This window comes from Grus americana, chromosome Z (genome assembly GCF_028858705.1).
Source record: "Grus americana isolate bGruAme1 chromosome Z, bGruAme1.mat, whole genome shotgun sequence".
In the NCBI taxonomy this organism is placed as follows: Eukaryota; Metazoa; Chordata; class Aves; order Gruiformes; family Gruidae; genus Grus; species Grus americana.
The window spans coordinates 63159385-63180692 of record NC_072891.1 but is presented as its reverse complement, the minus strand read 5'-3'; the positions used below and the strand labels follow the sequence as shown (position 1 = coordinate 63180692).

Here is a 21308-nt window from a genome sequence, read left to right as displayed (position 1 = left end):
TTTAGGCTGACTTTGTTCAAAATTGAGGTATCCTCAAACTATCTTCCCAAGGAGTGTTTTGGTTTGAAGCAGCAGTGCTGTTCTGAAATCAAACTTACAGCCAACCCCCCTTAACCACTGTGCTAGCTTGCAGAGTAGTGTCAGTGTGCATGGACTAGTTTTCTTTTAGAAAAAAGTAACCAAGGAGCTCCCCCGGAAGGATGCACCAAATGTGCTCTAACCCTTCACTTCTCCATTATGGTCTGAATGAATGACTAATCCTTTGGACAGTTCTTTAAGTCTGTTCTGACACAAAAACAGACCTGCTTTGAGCAGGGACTGGACTAGAAGACTTCCAGAGATACCTTTTAGTGAGTTATTTTATAGTTCTATGGAAAATAGCAGAACTGCACACAGCATCAATGCAAGCATCATGGCACTAACTGATTTGATCCGTCTCTGTTGTTTCACATTATTTGCTACTGTAATTGTAGATTTCCATGTCCAATAATTCTTACTTACCAGCTTCACATTCTAATTTAATATAACACAAATTACCCTGGGTACTAAGGAAGTTTTCTGTGGCAGCATGTATCTCTCTGCAGGTTTCTTCTTGCAAAGGTAGATTAACCTGTGCGATGCTTGTTGTTGTCAAAGCTAGACTGCTGCACAAATCAACTTAACTTCTTTCAAGTTAGTTCAGGTATATGCACACCACACTGACAGATGCAGTTAATATACCGCCTGTGTTATACAGGATGAGGAACTAGAAAATCCTTATGGCATGTACAACCTGAAAAAGGAGTGTCAATCATTAAGTGGTGGAAATTAGCTTTAAGCTTGATATTATCATCCTCTCACAGTGGTAAATGATATCCACTATAAACCAGAATTAATTCCAATTTATCTGCATATTCATTAGCAGCTCAGTATACAACTTCTCATCTTTAGCTATGTGATGATTTTAAAATACACTCAGTGTTGTCATCATGATTCTACTGCCTCAGTATGAAGATGTACTACTTATTTTGTCCTTCTCAAAAATGGCAGGAAAAAAAGCAGAGAGAAAATGCAAAGAACTAAAATAAAATTGAAGTTATTCAAAAGACAAATACAGAAAAAAAGGTGAACTGAGATGATCTGTGCAAGTTAAAAAAACCCAAACCCTTACAACAAATTGGTCTCAATTTTCCCAGAATCATAGTGAAGTGAGAAGGTTTATATGTTTGGCATATAAATATTTCCACTTAAATCTTATTTCCTAAGAAAATTAAATTTGTAAGATGTTTTCTCTTTCCACCCATCCAGCCAAAATAATTTGTCAACCTTTGACAGATTCAGTTAACTTTGTTAAGAAGCAGAAGTCTCACTAATTAGTGATTTTTTAAAAGGTTCCTCAGTAAAGAAAAAAAATAAAAGGAAAAAGAAGACACTTCCACAACAGTACCCCAGTCATGTGTTGAAGTGTGAGTGAGAAAGCAGACACCGCAGGTATTTGTGTGAGGAACAGTGAAAGATGAAGTCTTTACAATGAGAATATGCAAGCAAGTTGACAAAACTCCCTTGAAAGTTGTATTTCCTTAGTTCTACTGCTCATGGAATAATTTCTTTACTGAGTTCAGTGCTGCAACAGAAATAAATATTTGTATCTTAATTAGTCAGAAAAATCCAGACAGTGAATCCTACCACATCTGTTCCATGTCTTCTTTCCAGCAGAAGTCGGAAGATATTAGCTGTAATCTTGTTATCTTGGACACCTTGTCCAAGGCCACGGTTGTCATCCTGCATAAGGCGACGATCCATGATCACTTCCAACTGACCTGGAAGAGCAATAAAAGGATTATACTAGTAACAAGAACATGTAAAGCTTCTATTAAACATAAGAAAAATACCCTGAAATATAACTTACAAAGAATCACAATTTTTCTCTTGTGTATGGAAGAGTAGTAGCAGATCAATACTGTTAGGACTGATTATGAAAACAGTTAATACCTTTGGGCTTTGACTGTTTATAACCTTCCAAAAATTTTTCGTAAGTCTTTCAGCAGAAGGTCCTGCAAATTTTTAACATAAGGGTCTAAACAGAAGTTTAGCATGGGAAGTTATTACTGTTAGCTATTATTTGTAACAAGTATACTTGGCACATCAAGCCTCAAAGAGGAGAATCACCCCAAGCAGCTGCAGCTGTATGGAGAGACCTTCTGTAGAGGAACTGTCTTCATCTTACACTCCATAAAAGAGTGCACCTCCCAAATATATTTTTCCTTTGTTTGTTTTTGTTTCACAGTTGGAGGCAGAAGGAAAACCAGGCAGGCAATATGAGCATATAAATACTCACAATCACTCCTTCTTGTAAGGGTGTTTTCACTTGGGGCAGTAGGAAAGAACTTTGTACCAGATGAAGACTGAGTATGAAGTTCTGAGTTTATACTGAACTGTAGCACTGACATTCAAAATAGCTCTTTAAACATGATGTTAAATCATAAATAGCCTTATGGAAAATGAAGTTCATATCTTTTCAAGTTTGTATCTCCAGAGGGAAACCAGTTCAGGGCATGTAATTAAGGTTGTTGCGGTTTTTGCTCACTGAATCTTCAAACAAGTGTACTTGTTTCCTAAATAAAACTGGAAGACTGAAGTACTTGTTTCCTAAATAAGAAATGCACAATTTAAGCTACTAGAAAAGGCTGCTTAGTAAGGTGTTTTCTTTTATACTACTTCATTGTTATACAAATACTTATTGAATTTTTCTAAATACTTGTTCTTCCCTTCCCTCAAGTGAAAACAGATTTTGTGTATCCAGGACAGAAGTCAGGTGGCAATGAGCAAGAAACATACTACCATCTTGAACTAAAGTAAGACTAGGATTGTGTGTCGAATTGCTGGTCTTTGTGGATTGCTGGGCTAACATGGGCTGACAGACAGGTATAAGTCTCTGAAAAAAAACTTTAATTGAATGCCTCCTCATTCTGGTAGCAATATAGACTGAGCAACTGATCTCTGTTTCCACCCATCAAGACCATTCATCATAGCCTTCTCTGCTGTGAGGGACAAGACTGTGTCCCTTTTGGAATTCTTAATATGAATTGATTTTCCTTGTCAACATATTCATCAGCTCTTTCAAAGTACTCCATTAAATTTGTGAGCTATGATTTCGCTTCAGAAGTGTGTTGATTCTTACCCAGGGTCATTTTTACCTTTTATTTCACTAATTCTAGACTTCATAAAAGCTGCTATTGTTTTCCTTGACAGGGCACTTAAGCTATATTGCATATATCCTAAGACTAGTGTTTTTTTACCTTAAAGCAAACAAATCAAAAAATATGATCAGCATCACATTATCTATCTTAAGCCCTCTGCTACCAGAGCAGTACAAAAGAGAACAAACCATTTAAGTTTTGCTGTTTCATTCTTGAGTACCATCAGAGTTTTTGAGTGAAAATTACCTGGTTCTGACAATTTATTGCTCATTTTGTCTTTTTTTTTGCAATCTCTTTCCTCTGTCTCTAGTTTGAGACAGATCTTCCATTGAAGATGACAGGATCTCATACGGGAACAACCTCTACCTCCTCCTTTATGGACATATTCTAAAACTCATCAAGAGTTAGAGAAATGTATTTCTTTTCTTCAAATGCTAGTAGGTTTTGTAATCTCTGAATGAACTATTTCAGACAAGCATGAAGGATAGGCCTTTATTATATCTGTCATCTTATACCTACCATTTTTCAAGCTTGCAACACCTAGAGACTGAGCTGAATGAAGTGTCAAACGAACGCCAACATCTTGGATATAAGCCATTGTAGTCATAGGATAGATATTTGCTTGAAGAGGCAATTTGCTCATCGTCAGTCTGGGCTGGATCTGCAGTATGAACACGAACTTCAATAAAATACATTCTCTTTATGCATTTAAATTTCAAAGACCTTTTCAGACATTTATCCCATGTGCTTTAGAAGCACAACCGGCACTGAAGCATTCACTCCACTGTATTATTTAGCTTTTTGGAGATTTGTGGCTAAAATTACCACTTTGGAAATGATAACTTCAATGTACTTTTAGATCAAAGAATATTTAAAAAAACCTGAAAGATTCATCAAGGGAACACACAAAAAAGAAATAATCACAGTTATAGAATGAGAGAAATTTTTTTCTCCTCTAGAGAGCAAGCAGTGAATAGATTCAAGGTAGCAGAAATGGAATTGTTGGTTTATAATGGGAATTTATTAAAGTGCTAGTGGAATTCTTGAATGGTACACGACAAATAAGTAGTACTATTACAATTATTTTCATATTTAAATACTGACTTTACCATCTCCAGCAAAATGCAGTACTACACACTAACTGGAAAAACAGTAGTCTCTTACTCAGCAGGTATGGTTTTCAATGTATTTGCAAAACTATTTTTAGCAAGGAAGGAAGGTAAGGAAAAGAAATTTTTATTTCTTTTGTGTGTGCTGCAGAGTCCGAGTTAAGAAAATAGTCACGCTATAGTTCCTCAGATGCGTTACCAATAGAACAAGTTATTAGACTCCAAAAATATATCACTTTTTTCCACCACAGCAGCAAGCAGTTGTTCTCTCTGAGTTTCTGGACCTTATGCACACCTAGCATTGTGCTACCCAAAGGGCTCTAATTAAATAGAGGGGAAAACCAGCATGCAGATATACAAGCAACTACATAGTGGCTTGTCGTAACACACTGTATTACAATTCTTATGTTAAAAAGGATATGAAGGAATATTTACAAACTCCTTGAAAGAAAATAGTTGCTACTTCATCTGATCTAAATCAAGTTTTGTAACAGATAAATTTTTAAAGCTTTTCTCCTTTTAAATGATTCGTGGAGTTTAACATGAGAGTTTGATTAATATGACTGAAACTCTTTACAATCACAAGTATTAAGACAGTCAAAAACTGAGACCCTAGGCTTTAATAATTAATAGACAATAATTACCTGATATCCATTAAGATCAGTATAGAATCTATTTTGACTGTTTATGTCAGATGAAATTCTCATTGCAAGCTCACGATTATATTCTCCTCTAATATCCACAATATTGGAAACTTCAAGAGACTGGTCTTCCAAACCTACATGAGAAAGATACATTTAAAATGTCGCAATTTTTAAAAGCTATTGTCACATAAGTAAGGATGACTATGCTCCCAGAACACAGTGATCTAGTTTTCCCCTTCTGGTTTTACTTTTCTGTTATATCTAACCAGATATTTGAAGCCAGTTCAGGTACATACTAAATGATATAGCAGTACTTCTAATTCAGTACTCACTGAACAGACAGTCTGAAACCTTCACTGAAGTAGAACAGAAGCAATTCTAGATAAGAACCAACATGGGTTCTGGTAGATCAGTAGGAAACATCACATAACTGTTAAGTGCTGTCTTTAGCAGCAGCTAATTATGCTGGAGCAAGACCTAGCTATTCACTTCTCCCCTTGACTCTTAGTGGCTGTCGCCATTCACAGACAAGAATGAAGTTACCAGCTTCTTGACAGCAACCGTTCCACTAAGCAGGAAACGGGTCAGTTGTTTTAATAAAAACAGGGAGAATCTTCCTTAAGGACAGCGAATTAAGAAATCGCACACTGATATGGCCACAACTAGGACACAAATTTTTGTTAATAAAGTGCCTACTTATTAAAAGAAGGATTAAATATCTGAACATGCAGACAGATGTTCAGTAATGCTTTTTTTTCCTACAGTGCCTTGCACTGAAAATTAAATGCCGTTAATAGTAACCTGACCTTTTCAAACAGTTAAAGACACAGTTTGGACTGGAATCATACCATTATTCAGCATGACTACTTCTACCTTTTCTGCGTCTAATGGGACTAGCAATTGTGAAAAGAATTCCACCAAGCAGAACAGAGATATGAAATATCTCTTTGCAGTGAGATGAAATTACATTGTGCTTGTCTGATGGATTGTAAACAGAAGACAGTAGAAAGTGAGGGACTGATTAACCAACTTAGTCCTTTAAAACTTGAAGACAGTATTTTAAAATCTTAGATAGTTTTGGGGTTGTTTTCAACAGTGCACTGTATGTCAACTCACAAGACCCAGAGGCACGCTCATCAGTTTGAGCTCCTGAACTGTAGAATCTTTTGCAGAACGGCAAGATACCTTTGAACAAAATTCCTAGATTTCTAAGTATACAGACAGAGGTTAGCACAGCCTCTTTTTCCTTCTACACATAGAGTTTTAAAATTTTTAGCAGTTCTGTTTAAGAGCATATTGGAATAGTTTCCTTAAGAAGGTCTTTATTTTGTCAAATTCTAAAACAAACACTCTGAAGCTTTACACAATGGAATGCTGAAAGTGTCTGCCTGTTTCAATTTTTATGCTATTCTTTAGTATGTAAAATGCAGTCAGGGTTGTGATTTTATCACCTGATTGAGCAGTATGTCAAGCTCTGTATTTGTTTCCTCATCTTTTTTAAACTCTGAATGCCACCTGCAGCAGTACCAGCAATTGTTAACATGTTAACAATGGCTATTATACTACAGTGCTAAATGAAAAGCATTCCATTCAAGTAATCACTTCAATATTCCCAGACTTAGTCTGGGAAAAGTGGATCTATACACTCCATTTTTGATGCTTTTAGTCATAGACTTTCCGACTATTTTAAAGTGGGACTATTAAAGCACAAGTGCATTGAACAAGAATACAATATTTTAGTTTACAATTTTAAAATGAGCTGACCATGAATTACTCTCAGCTCTTTTCTACTGCAAAATTTGAGTTAATATAAAAATACAATTAGAAAGATGATGAAACTTAAGAGTGTCTGATAAAATGATTAACAAAATCACGCTGATAGCAAAACCAGATGCCAATGGAAGCGTAAAAAGTTAAAAATCACTTATTGGTCAACTACTGAACAGAGTTTTCAAGCCAGAGTATTTTCTGCTCAAAATTCACAGAATTCTAAAGCCAGAAGTTGAAAAAGCAGTGTTTCACCAAAATTGCTGGAGAAGCTGTAGGACTCAGAAGTACTATCCAACAATTGGATTAGCCACATGATCAGGCTTTCTACCTCCTGGCAAGTAGGTAGGTTACAACAGGAATATCAGATCTTTATTTAAAGATAAAATGCATGTATACACATATTTATTTCTTTCCACATGCTTTGTTACTGTTCATATCTAGTAAGACTTCACGATACCTTCTTTTAATTGAAGTAATGCTACATAACTAACTTCCCGTACAAAGTCCAGGAAACAGACCTCAGCAAAACAACAATGTGAAGTCATCAATTTTTAAACTTTGAAAAAGGCCATTTCATATAAAGAAATCAAAATAAAAACACACCTGAAAAGTAAACAGAGAAAATATATAAAATAATTGCATCATTTTTCCTTGTAAAAGCTGGGAACGTGGTTCAGGACTTCACCACGATGACTAGATAGGTAACAATGTAAGTACTGAAACAGTGTGATGAATTAAAAATTGTCAAAAAAAGAAAAAAAGAGAAAAAAGTAGGTACTGCACTCAAAAGATAAACTTATGTGTTAGAATTGGCAAGTGATTTTTCACTGACAGCTCATTTTCTATGAACTGTGAAATGGAAGTATAATCCTTCTGGTAGACACTTATTAAAGAATTAAAGAAAAGGGAGTATTACAAAGAAATCCATTAAAAAATAACAACAAAACAAACAACAAAATAATAATCTCACCCTAACCAAAAGAGAGACTTTTCAGACCCAGTAAAGTTCAGGACCCCCTTGTAGGTAATTTATACTATAAAATATCCTGAGAGGTACGTCTAACAAATCTGTTGAGTTTAAGCACGCCAGCTTAATGACTAGTATGATGCTCAGAAAGGGATCATGGTGCACTGGACACAGTAATAACTTCAGTCTGACAAATTCTGCACTAGTTCAGAAGTGCATTTAAATGTTAAATAGACAGGTAGGATCTGAGACTGTAGTGATGAAAAATAACTGCTGAGAGAGACAGAACTTCACAATTCTTACCCTGGACTTTATACAGTCGCATGGTATGTGTCACATGGTGGAAAAAACATACAACTTCTGAGAAAATCCTTCCATGAGCAACTCTTATGGTAGGTGGATCTGTAAAAATATAAGGCTATAAAAACAAAATAGAAAGTTAGAATAATGATTTTGAAAGTTTTGCATAAAAGTAGTGTCAATAAATCAAAATATTTTATAAATATTAAATCACATTTTAATTTTTTTAAACTGTTCTATATCCAAGTCTAGTCTAAAATGTGGGAATTAAAAAATTACTTCTAATCTGAAATTCAGCAACTTCTCTTCAGAGCCTCACTTTTCCTTTAGCTAAAATTAGGATAACTGTCATTACATATCTCACAGCTATTGTATGAGGATTAATGTATACAAGGCCTACAGACAAACACAGTAATGTATTAATATTGCAAACATCTGGAATAAGCTTTTTTGCCAGCAAAATTATACTTGCTAACCAGTAATCAAATACTGTAGTTTCCTAATCTGTGGCAGATGGTTTAACTGTCTGTTTGGTTTGCTCACAGTTTCCTTTATTAGTGATACACACTGTGTGAGGAAAGCTACCTCTACACTGTCTTGTGGATCAGTTTGCCTTTTGAAAGTGAAAAAGGAAGATTTTTTCTTTGTCAAAAGCAGCTACAGTTGCCAGGGGAGCCCCCTGGATTACAGGGTAGAGCTGGGAACCATTAAGAAACCTCAAGAGGGACCCCATCTTCTTACTAATGTGTCTCAAAGACTAGCAGAAATTTCACGTATCCATAGTCAAACCAAAGAGATGAAGAAAATTGTTATTCCACGTACACTATTTTAAGTCTCAGCTAAGCAAACAATAACTTTTTAAAACATTTGATCCCAAACTGAACTGTATACACTATATAGAAATACATGGATGGCTCCAAAGTAAAAAATGGGTTAAATATTAAGCATGTACAAAGACAAAAATGAAAATACAACACGTGCAACTACTACTATAGGGCATAAGCAATAAATAAAGACTTCACTCAAAACCCCCAACAAAATACTTGAAAAATGTTATTCAGATGGATCTAAGCAGAAAGCTCTTAGAAGGCGGCTGTCCTCCTCCCTTATATACCAATGTCATAAGAAGGACAGAGCATACTCTTTCTTCTCAGGCAAGGAAACCAAAGATCAGATTTGTCTTGATGAAGAGAGGAAATGAAGATTATATACATACAGACAAAACATGTCAGAGAAAAAACAAGTACAGGTACATATCATCCAATCTTCTTTGACCATATAACTATATGTATATTCACAGAGAAGATTTCAAGAATATTGCATAAAAGAAGAAAAGAAAAGAAAAGAAAAGAAAAGAAAAGAAAAGAAAAGAAAAGAAAAGAAAAGAAAAGAAAAGAAAAGAAAAGAAAAGAAAAGAAAAGAAAAGAAAAGAAAAGAAAAGAAAAGAAAAGAAAAGAAAAGAAAAGAAAAGAAAAGAAAAGAAAAGAAAAGAAAAGAAAAGAAAAGAAAAGAAAAGAAAAGAAAAGGAAAGGAAAAGAGACTTTTGAAGCCTGCTTTTCTATTCACATATTTATTCTTTAAGCTTCAGACAGAACACTGCTTAATAAAAGCTTTGCCAGAGCTCCAAGAGGCAACTCTGCAGCTATCAACTACAGGAATACTTTGTACAGGAATTTGGTAGAGGAGTCATAGTTGCTTACACTTTGGTAAGATGTTTTAGGGAGGGGTTTTTCTACTGACCATCTTACAGTAATGTTTTATCCAGCTAACCAGTAAAAAACCCAAATAAGGAAAGAGTCTTTTGGACTTAACAGTTGACATGAAAAAATTATGAGATACTGCCAAGGGGTCTCATCTTGTCAATGAGACATTGTATGTCGACATACAAGTGTTGTTATCTATTATGCACAATCCATTTGCTAGCTGAGAAATAGAGGAAGAGTATGGTAATAGGAGGGCAGGAAAGCCAGGTGAATTAATATGCCATGATAAAGGAAATTTGAAGACCAGATCTTAGGTTAGAATTTTAGCTGGCTTTTGAGTTCTCTTATTTCCACGAAAAAATTACAATATCAGTAACTGTAGACTGAATCTTCCCCTTTTTTCTGGCGGAAGAGATTACTATTTATCTGCTTATCTATCACACACAGGTAGAGAAGACAAACTCATTTAACCTGTGACTGGATGCTCCTAGAAGTATATGTTTAGATTAAGGTCACACAGAGGAACTGAATTACTGACAGGAAGGTGTAATAATCAAACCCTTCAAAATCCTACCTGCAGGGTAAGGCAACATGAAGATCCTCAGGTTAGCAATGAAGGACTGGAACAGGAGCTAAAGAAACTCTCAGAAAATGAACTGAGAAACTTGGGGTCTTCAGGCCAAGCAAATACCCTCACCAATTATTACCTAGGAGAATACTACTTACACAAACAGCAGCCAGCCAAATACATTGTGTCAGCAAAGTAATACCTATCTGATGGACTTATTTCTGTTGTTTGTAAGAAAATTTTTCACTAGGGTTCTCACTGGAGCTATCCAGGACCAAACCAGCAAAATAGAGAGATAGTAGATGGTGAGAGATGGTGACAAAGGAATGCAAAAGGCTGTGCACTTACTAAAAAAAAGGAAAAAAATACTTGAAGCAATTTTTTTAAAACGAAATGTAAAAAAAATACTTGGAGGACCTCTGTTCCATTGAGCTTGTTAGTATAAAACATGATGGTGACAGTGGCAACCACTACCAAAATACATTGTTCCCACACAACCAGAAAGCTGAAATGAGATGCGTTTTACAGCGCTCAGATTCTGGGATATTTCCACAAACACTCAGTTCACACACCAGGGCCTCCAAGCAGCATATGTAGCCAGATGGGCTCCCCAGCTGAAGGTAAACACAACCATACTTACCGTTCTGAACTATACAGGAAGATGTGGTGACAGGAAAGAAAATTAATTAGGTGTCATTTTGCAGATATTTTCTGAAACTAATGAATTTTTTAAAATCATGATGTGTGATTCTACTAGCACACGCATTGAGACAAATGTATCAAAACCAGTTTTCAAGCCTCTAATTCGGACACAGTGCAAGGAAAAGATACAAATGAAGAAGGAGAGTTACAAAGGCACACGCCATCATGTAGTTTTGGGGACTGGACAAGTTCTTTCTAATACAGAGAGTGGACATGTGATGTATATTCGAGTTCTCAAGGATGCCTGTTGCTTTCTGATTGTTGGGCAAACAGTAAAAATGAAGAAAAATATGGTACTGAGAGAACAGGGAAACCTCCTAATTCATATTTAATGCCTAGAAAAGCACTAACCCTAGAAAGTGATTTCTTTATAATCATCTGGTGACATACTGATTTCAACACCTATAAAGAGATAATTGACGAGGTTTACCACATTGAAAACATCTCAATGAATCAGGCTTTTCATCAGGAAAGCATCTTTATGCATTGAATATGCAATTATTGTAGTATCATTGTAAATTTCCTTGGTGAGATGCAAAGACACCTGTGAAATGATCCTGGTCCTGGATGTGAAATATAAAGACACTTTTGATGTGAAAGTCTGACTAAGATGCAGAAATAGACCTCTTACTACTCAGACACAAACCACTTTCCTTTCTAAGTGGAAGGAACAAATGATAGAGCTATTTGCAAAACTGACTGGACAAAGTCCTGGTCTGAATTCAGTATTTACTCTGCTTTGAGTGGGAGCTTGGACTAAATGACCTTCCACTGTGAAAGATTCTATGATTACTCAGATCTTAAATTAGGAATAAAAATATTTGGATCTCCTATTCAGCGGCAGTCTCAATACTCCACTTCCTAAACAGTTAAAAATGAGTAGTCACTGTAAAATCTGTTCCCTCAGCTCCACTGGAATGAGTTCCATTGTACAAGAGTCAGCGGTGGAAGGTTTTGTTGACCAGTGTTTTCAGAAACAGGACAACAGAACTATGGGTCAAAGCGTTGTCCCAAAACTGGGGGTTCATTTACCCAGTGTGCAATATACCAACATATACACAGAGTAGAGGTGTTTTATTGCATATTTGCGTAGATATGGGTGTCTGTCCTACGACAGCACACCCCAACTCCAAAGCTCCAAATCAGTGGTTATTTATACATAAAACATGAACACATTCATCTTTCTAATACATACGCATTGTTACTCTATTAAATGATTGGTTTAGATTCCTTTGCCTAGCATGCAAACTAGAACACATGCTCAGTTCTTTTTTCCACCTTTATCTTTCGAGTAGGTGGTATAATTGGGGTAGGTGGTCTATGGGTCGGTGGTTGCAATTCCCCGTACCGGAATTCCCTTTCCCCTGGTTTCCTGGTACTTTTGGCAAGTCTAAATGGTTCTTCATGGTTTACTGACTGAACTAGTAATATATCAGTTAAACTTCAGCTTTTAACAATTACAACCAGCTTATCAGACAAAGTTGGCCTTAGACAAGCAGCGGTAGGGCTACACAATGGACTTTTGCAGCAGCATGACAACTTGATTCATACCACATTTTACAGTAAATTTTACTGTAACAAAAGGGTCCAGAAAATATTTTTGAGTACTCATATTCAAGAGAAACATGACAACCTCCCCTTGAAGGAAGGGAAAAAAAAATAAGAGAGAGCTAGAAATTTTAAGGGAGAATACTTGGAGCAAAATAATATCCCATAGCTTCTTAGGATATCTTAAAATACTTGGCATCAAACTGGGTGCCAAGGGGTGGAGATAACTGGAGAGATGGCATCTCTTAAAGGTTTACTGGCTTGCATAGTAGCTGGTATGGCATATTGCAGCCTGAAGGCATGAAGCTTGGGCAATAAGCCTTTGCCCTTGTAGTCAAGTGAAGTACTGCTAACCATCTTAGTGTGGCCTAGAAATTTCTGGCAGTGCAGCACACTGTTGGTGTGGAAGTCAAATAAACTCAGTCAAACAAACTTTCCTCTCAGAGAAAAGTTTTCCAACACAGATTGAATTGCTCTTGATATGATTGAGATTTTAAAAAAGAACTCAAGACAAAGCCTTCAAGAAAAGTTGCTTCTCAATAGCAGATTACCCTTCATTTCACAGGGTTTGAGATTAGACTAGGCATTGGTGGGGGGAAGGGGAAGAAGGGGGAAATCAAATACTATGAGCTCTTGAGAACCGTGTTTTAAGAATTATGTGGCAGAAGAAAGGCGGTTGTCATTTTAATACTTTTTGTCTCCAAACCCACCCCCATCAATACGGGGAGGTAGATTTTTAAATGATAGATATGATGCTTGAGAAAAATACATAGCAGCCAGGAAAGAACAGACACTTCAAAGGAAGTAGATTCTTGAGTATTGTGAGCACCCTTCAGGTAATGGTGCCTGTATACTTGTCTTTTCCTGTATCAGGCATGCAAAAGCAGAAGAAGCATTAAGAGTAGGGATACTATGCTTGAATGGAGATCCTCTGCTCTTTTGAGATGGAAGATTTAAAATGGATACAGTGGGATACTCTAAATGGACAGTGGAACATCCCAATCTCACTTATAAAAATGTGGAAAGATACCATTATCTTTTCCTTAGGTTTGAAGGCCAAGCATTTAGGTAACTCAGATATATTGTCTTCTCTGAGAAGCAGAGGCAACAGGTAATCCTGACAGATTAAAAAAGCACCTGTCATGAAAAAAGTTTCTTGAAGCTAGTAGCAGCAGCTACAGCTATACAAGTCAGAGATCATTGTCAGTAAAGGAAGTCCAACCATGGAGACAAAGTGTGAAGAGGAAAAAAAAAGGAGAAAAGCTCTAGCCCTAGAGATCCTGCAGGATTAAAAAAAAAAAAAAATCTCTTTTCTTATATATTCTCTTAGTACGTAAGTACCTACTTAGTACATACATGTGTGCAAAGATATAGTTGACTAAGGGAGAATCACAATTTCCCATTCTGGGTCTATCAAAAAAGTGCGCTTTGATGCTGAAAAATTGATTTGTAAAACAAGAAAATGAACCACTCACATTGATCCTATAAACACTTAGTATCTGACTCTTTAGAAAAAACTGCTTTGTTCTATTCCCTATTGTTACGGAACATGACTAGTAAGTAGGTCATCACATATTGACTTGTCTTGAGTACATAGAAGAAAATACAGACATTTCACTGTTTCAAAGATTATTGAATACTGATTTTTTTTGCCCCAGATCTAACAGACTTATGGAGTTGGCCATCTTTCACAAAATCACAAGAGATACAAACATGTTTTCCTTTCATAGGCAGGATTTTTTTTTTTATAGTTGTTGTAAGATCCAAGGAAGTCCCTTCCAAACCTTGATAACACTGTCAATCAGTTAAGCAGCACTGATGTTTTAAAAAATTGAGATACTGCCTGTCTTTTCCCCTGGTACTTTGCTTTTCTTCTATTTTGCAGAAAATAAAAGGACATGGTAGGAGCAGTGCCTTATCTCTAGAGCTGCAGCATGGAGCCTCTGCTCTGTGTCATTGTTCTGGATTTTGCACTGCTGTCCTGACCTAAGGCTGCCCTGAACTACTTTCACACTTCAGAGACAGCAGGGACTGAATCATCCATGGTCAAGAGCCCCATACCAGAGCCCCAGAGACTGTCCTTACTTGGGGCCGTCTAGCTGCACTAGGGTAATGTTTGCCATGGTGTCATAGAGCCTAAAGTCCAGCTTATGTCCAGAGCAGTGACAAAAAGTTATTGGTGTTCATTGTACCTTCTATTTAATACTGTGTAAAACACCGTCATTAACCCAGGTCTCTCCTGATGTCCAACTTAGTGCTGGTACTACAGCCTTACCACTTCCTAGCAAAAATGCACTCTGCAATACTCTAGGCTGGTTTTAGGTCAGCCATAAAGATAATTAACCCAAGGAATCTCTTGAAAGATTCAGATCCATGTACATTCTAATACACAGACCATCAACTGCAGAAAACATCACATCCACTCATAAGAGTCTCCTGATGACCAGGGCTGTGCTGTATGTCAAGTGTTCTAAACTGACATGGCTTTAAGTTATGGCCTACAAACCTAGCATATTACAGCACCAAGTTTCCAAAATTAAACTGGCAGAAGCAGTCAAGGACAAAAAGGCTATATAAGTACTATAGTAAGACAGACAAACTAGATGAAGAAAAATAATTCCTGAGTATTGCAGAACTGAAAAGAAAGGAACCAAAAGACTTAAGTGACAAAACAACCAGTTAACAAAGGCAAAGAAAACATGTAACTGTACTCACACCAGAGGAAAATGACCCAACATCAAATGCAATTATTCTTTGCAAATTTTGCAGTAATACATAGGAGTTAGTGGGATATGAAAAAAACAAAAACAAACCTAGACAAAAATCAAGAGAACTGCCTGTAGTCTATCCTATCACCACTCCACACAAGGACTTGAAAATGTTAGTCAATCCACTTCACACTGAGAAAACTCAACAGATGGCATTTCTTTTAAGACAGAAATCATTACTTCAAACTGTTTTAGAAACTACTATAGAATTACATTGTTATTCCCAGTGGGAAAACCTAATTTTATGTTATTAAAATGCAAGCCAAATGAGCCTTATGGTATATTAATGAACAAGAATTTTAAAAGTATAATGATTTCATTTTTATTGTGTAAAAAGTTACAAAAGCTGAACACAGCACCCTTTTCCATGTTAACTAAAAGTGTACTTTAATTTCAGATGTACATTATTTTCTATCTATGCTTGCAGGCATGTCACAGACATTTTCTGTTCAAATCATAGCATTTTGCTATCTAGATTTGTCCAGATTGTTTCTATAATGCAAATAATTTAAAAGTGTAGTTAAAATTATGTAACTGTTAGATTTAGTGATTATTGGTTTTGTAAGCAAAAGACAAAGCATCATCTAAAATAAAATTAGCTTAAGTGTGACAACGCAGCTGATGAAAGGTAAAAATTAAAAAATATAAGCGATATTGTTCAGGTATTCACAGATCAAAACCTCTGACATTTAAAAATTAAGAATAAGTGAACTCTGTAGAACATAACTGATGCAAACAATTATGGGACTTATATACTAAACAGTTTAAAACTGCCAACTCTCACCCCTCAAAATGCATGCTTCTAGGCGAGACTGCTAAAAGGAAAAAAGACTGCTAAAGGAAACTGTTCTGTCCACTTCTAGACCGATTTACACATATAACAACAAAAAATTACTCTTGCTTATTTCTTGAAGTGGTAAACACAGAACTCCCAGTTTGCCTTATGCATGCAACTTAAGTTTCATCAGGAGAAACTGGGCAGAAGAAATATGCTAGAAACTAGCTAGGCTCTTAAAAGTGTTCATTATTTCATCATTTGTTTTCTGAAATATCACCTTTCAAGTTCCAAAAGTGGTACAGTAGATTCCGTGTGGTAATTAAGTGTAAGAACACTGTCATTGCTGAATTTCCAATTTGAAAACTAATAGGAGCATGCTGTTGCCCTCCAATAATTGTGCAGCTAAAAATACTGATAACCCTAGACAACTAAATCAGAACAGTTGCTTGCTACTCTGTCTTTACGTTCATCAGCTGGGACTCAGTATCTTAATTACTATATTAAACTACATATGATAATATCAGCTAGAAAAGTACTACACTCTGACCTGGAAGCTCCTCTTTCACAATAAAGAAATCTTAAGAATCAGAAATGCTGAAATGAATCAGTATGTTCTATACATTTTCACCATAGGAAGTGAAATTGAACTTATTTTATTGATAGTGAATAGTCACCTTACTGGATTTCTTGCAAGGTTATCGTCTTATTTAAGTTTTTTGGTGAATCATAAATGTTCTGTGTATTTTTACACTTTCAAATGAATGCTGTGTTTTTACCCAAATCTAGGCTTATGAAGTATGAAGTTCTGCCAGTCATTTCAATAACTGATGTCATTATTTCTAGCCACACAGCTGTATTTCAGTGTTGGGGAAAACTGGCTCCTCCAATCTGTATTTGCAGAATGCTTCAAGTTACTTCAAGATTAGAATCTCTTTGCAAACTGAAGATTTACCTTGGCATCCCCATCTGGTAAGAAAAGATAAGCTCCACTTTTATCCCGGTTACTCGTAGTTCCATACCACGCAAACTCCACCTTCATTTGATGATTTTTACCATCTTCTTTGGTATTTATTTTCTAAAGACAGAGAATCATGTTTGAAATAGTGGACACATTTAGGATTGCACAAATAATAACACAAGCTCTTAAAAAAGTAAACCATAGTCTTTCAAAATATAATGCAACACACCTCCAGTAATCCAGACATTCCAGAAAACCACAGTTTCATGTAAGAATTTTCTAAGATTATATTATCCACAGAATTCTGCATCTCTTTTATCTTGAAAAGTCTGTCTGGCTTCTCCTGCCTACTATTCCTCATGTATATGTTATAGTCTGTTAAAACTGCTTCTGAACTCTGAACATCCAAAAGCTGGTAAACTCCAAGCCCCAGAGGTGGTAGATGTGCCACGAAAGAGATCTGTTGGAAGCAAAGAAGAAGCCATTATTAAAAACATCAAAGTATAACTTTTTGTACTAAATTTATGCTCAGAGTAACTCCTTTTGCTTCAATAATTTTAGGACAGCTGAATTTCTCCCATATTCCATAAATGAATATGAAATTACAAATGACATTCCAAGCATGTTAAGAATTAGCAAACAAAAATGTCTGCATTGCTAATTTGCTTGGCATCAAGATCACTGTTTTATTAATGCAATAATGATTTTCAATCTTGTTAAAAAAGAATGTGCAGTTCTGAGCATATTTGCTGTGCATTAAAAATGTGTGTGTAGCATATAAAATGCATACAGACCCTACTTATCATTTAAGTTGCATTCAAAAATTCACAAATTTAGATAGCAAAATATAAACTGTGTCATTTTTAGTGTCTGGTTATTTCAGAGCAATAAAATAATCTGCACAGAAGAGCAATATACAAGGTAGATCTCCAAAACAATTTGCTTAAAATTTGAGGTACATCTGTGTAATTTTATTTCTTCTTCTTCTTCAGGCAATTAACAGTATTAATTACTGTACTGATTTTAGCTTGGATAGTTAAATTTCTTCATAGTAGCTCATATGGTGCTATGTTTTGATAACGACGATGTTGGTAACACAGGAATGTTTTAGCTATTGCTGAGCAGTGCTTACACAGAGCCAAGGCCTTTTCTGCTCCTCACACCACCCCACCAGTGAGGAGGCTGGGGGTGCACAAGGAATTGGGAGGGGACACAGACAGGACAGCTGACCCCAACTGCCCACAGGGATATTCCGTGATGTCATGCTCAGCTTATAAGGGGCTGGGGGAAGAAGGAGGAAGGGAAGAACATTGAGAGTGATGGCGTTTGTCTTCCCAAGTCACCGTTACACATGCTGGAGCCCTGCTTTCCTGGAGATGGCTGAACACCTGCCTGCCCATGGGAAGCAGTGAATGAATTCCTTGCTTTGCTTTGCTTGTGTGTGTGGCTTTTGCTTTACCTATTGAACTGTCTTTATCTCAGTCCACGAGTTTTTTCACTGTTACCCTTCCAATTCTCTCCCCCATCCCACTGGGGGCAGTGAGTGAGCGGCTCCTTGGGGCTTAGCTGGCCAGGGTTAACCCCCCTTTGGAAGACAGCTGAGACACACTTATTGAATTATCTTCACAGGAATATTATCCTGAAACAAGTACAACTTGGTTCCCAAGTCAAAAGGAATCAGACTAAGAATGTAAGCCTGAAAGTTATACAGTACTATTACAGTAATACAGTACTATTATAACACTAAGAATTTAACAAAATACAGTTTCTGATGTGTGATCATTGAGAGCAATCTTCTATAATGATGTATGATTCAAAAATTCTCAGAAACTTTGTTTAAAACCAAAAACAAGAGGTGGACTCAAAGTCATCTGTCTAGCTTGAATAAAGAGTAATGAAGATTACTATTCAGCTCCTATATCTGAAGAAAAAAAAAATAATAATCAGATTTTAACTGTTTAAACCACTGCACTTACAAAACCTTCCAGCTGGAGTGCTTGAGCACATATAGACTGTGCAACTGTGTGTATAGACTATCACTTGAAGGAAAAAGCAGCTTTAGAAAGCTGGGGGAAAAGACACACATCCGGTATTTTCTGTTCACGCAGCTGAGGCTCTTTAAATGTAATACACCATATCTCAAAAGTTTAATAACTTACCAGTCTAAGAAACATTAATACTAAATATATATATACATATATATGGGGTTTTTTCCCTTAAAATGACTGAATTAATGGCATTATCTGTAGAAGACAGAATTGTCAATGTTCTTTCCATCTTCTTCAACTGTGAAGCTAGAATATCTGTCGAAAAAATACTTTAATACTTTTTACTTAAAGGAGCATACCTGATATGCTTCATGTGATATTGTAGTTGCTCCATCCCAAACAGCACTAATCTGGACAGTAACAGGTTTTCCCGAAGGAGATAATACTTTAACTGTGGGTGAATTCACATTGACTGAAACCACGGAAAATCGCTCTTGTTCCGTAGGATTATATATCAAAAGGTACCTGCAAAAACATTTGCCAAATTGTTTTTTGCCAAAAAGCCTCCTCCATCAGGTTTAATATTACTGCACATAAACTTTACATCCAGAGCATTAAAACAGTGTTAGAACAACCAAAACTCCCTATGGCAACTGTATGCATATACATTGATATCTTTTTATTAGCTACATATGGAATAACTACTTTTTATGTAATCTTATGCCTGTTCTTCCATTTGAACACAGATTATGTTACAAACCAAAAGAATCAGCCTTGAAACTAAATAGAGCAATTTTATTAGCCTATATAACTTTGGGGTTTTTTTAATTACAGTTTTGTATATTGCAAGGTATAGAAAAATAAAATGATACTACAGCATTTCTGCCTCGTGCATCTCTAGGACTATCACTGTATTTCTTGTCTTTTCATTGCCAAGCTCAAAGAACACACTATTTACTATTCCCTGAAGTTTCCCTCTGTTCATTTCATCCTTTAAAAAAAAAGGTCTTTAACAATGAAGAATGTTCTTGCCAAAATTTCTAATAACTTCTTAGATACACAGCAGAACCAATATTCTATCTTCAACCTCCTTGACCCTTCCCACTGTAAAACACAATTTACTTCTTTGTGAAATCTTATCTTTCATCAGTTTCCATGATATCCACTTCTTACTTATCAAATCTCTCCTTCAGCATCTCTTCTAAGTAGTTTCTCCTCGTTCTCTGCTCCATTTTCTATGCAGATTCCTCAGGGTTTTGTCAGTGGTTTTCTTTCTTTTCCTGTCACATCTTAACCTTCAAATTCAATTACCACCTTAACAGATCAAACCACTTCATGTAGAATTGTCTCCTTCCACCCAAACTAGAAATGTTATTCTGTCACTCAGGTCTTTAACTTAAACATCACCTGTAGCTTTAACTTCTTTCCATAATCTCACATTCTGACTGTAAGTCTTCCAAGTTCCTTACCCCATACATTTAGATGCTCTGTGCTCCATTATTCACTAGCCTGGCACTACAGTACAACTAAGGTCCTGCTAACAAGTTACTTCACATAACTAAACCCTTTAATCTTTTCTCTTCTCTTTCCCGACAGTACTTCTAAAACATATATGCCAGAGGAGAGTGAGGTCTCCATGGCACCGTAAAGTCTGGCAGGCAGTGGACAAAATTGCTGAGATCATACTCTGGAAACAATGAAACGGCAAAATTTCAGAACTGAGAGGCAGCAGCAAACTGCTTAGTTAATAAGGAAGTACAAATTTAGCTCCTCCTTATTCAGAGAGAGCGGACTTCTACACAATTTTGATGTATAGTCAGAGAGACTAAGCTAATCTACCACTAAACCATGAACGCAATACAGACACAAAAGGAAAATTCTTCCTTCTGTTGAAAAATCTCACCTACTCTCTTTCCATCCAGCCCTTTGGGGTTTTTTGTTTGGGTTTTTTTTGTTTGTTTGTTTGTTCGTTCGTTTGTTTTTCCCCAACACTACTTTAATTTTAAAGAATGTAGTTTGGCTCTATGGATACTCAGAATCTTTATGAACACTAACCAGACTACCATTTTCCCCTTATCTTTTCATTGGCTCCCTCCATCAAACTTAGGCTGTTCATCTTCAATTTCATAGCTCTTCACTACTACCCTATTACCTCACAAACAGTAGGAAAGGTCAACTCCAACTTCTCATTACTTGAATAAACTAAAATCAGAGGCTATATTAGCTTTTTTTAATTAAGAACCTTTGGATTACCTGCCATACATAGAATGAGCTTCCCATAAAAATTCTTTTCCTTTTAACTCCTTACATGAAGATCCCTGTGCTG

General features: G+C 36.1%; 1 protein-coding gene across 5 annotated transcripts in view; it reads right to left on the bottom strand.

Moving 5' to 3' along the window:
- The window catches only part of MAN2A1 (mannosidase alpha class 2A member 1), a 119850-nt gene that overhangs the window by 24597 nt on the left and 73945 nt on the right, over window positions 1-21308 (bottom strand). For all 5 annotated transcript variants that reach the window (XM_054810943.1, XM_054810945.1, XM_054810944.1 and 2 more), the window contains 7 exons: window positions 19342-19507; window positions 17224-17454; window positions 16989-17111; window positions 7973-8087; window positions 4933-5066; window positions 3699-3840; window positions 1666-1799 (listed from right to left, as the gene is read on the bottom strand). In XM_054810943.1, the coding sequence (XP_054666918.1) occupies window positions 1666-1799; window positions 3699-3840; window positions 4933-5066; window positions 7973-8087; window positions 16989-17111; window positions 17224-17454; window positions 19342-19507 (1045 nt within the window). The remainder of the gene's footprint in view (window positions 1-1665; window positions 1800-3698; window positions 3841-4932; window positions 5067-7972; window positions 8088-16988; window positions 17112-17223; window positions 17455-19341; window positions 19508-21308) is intronic.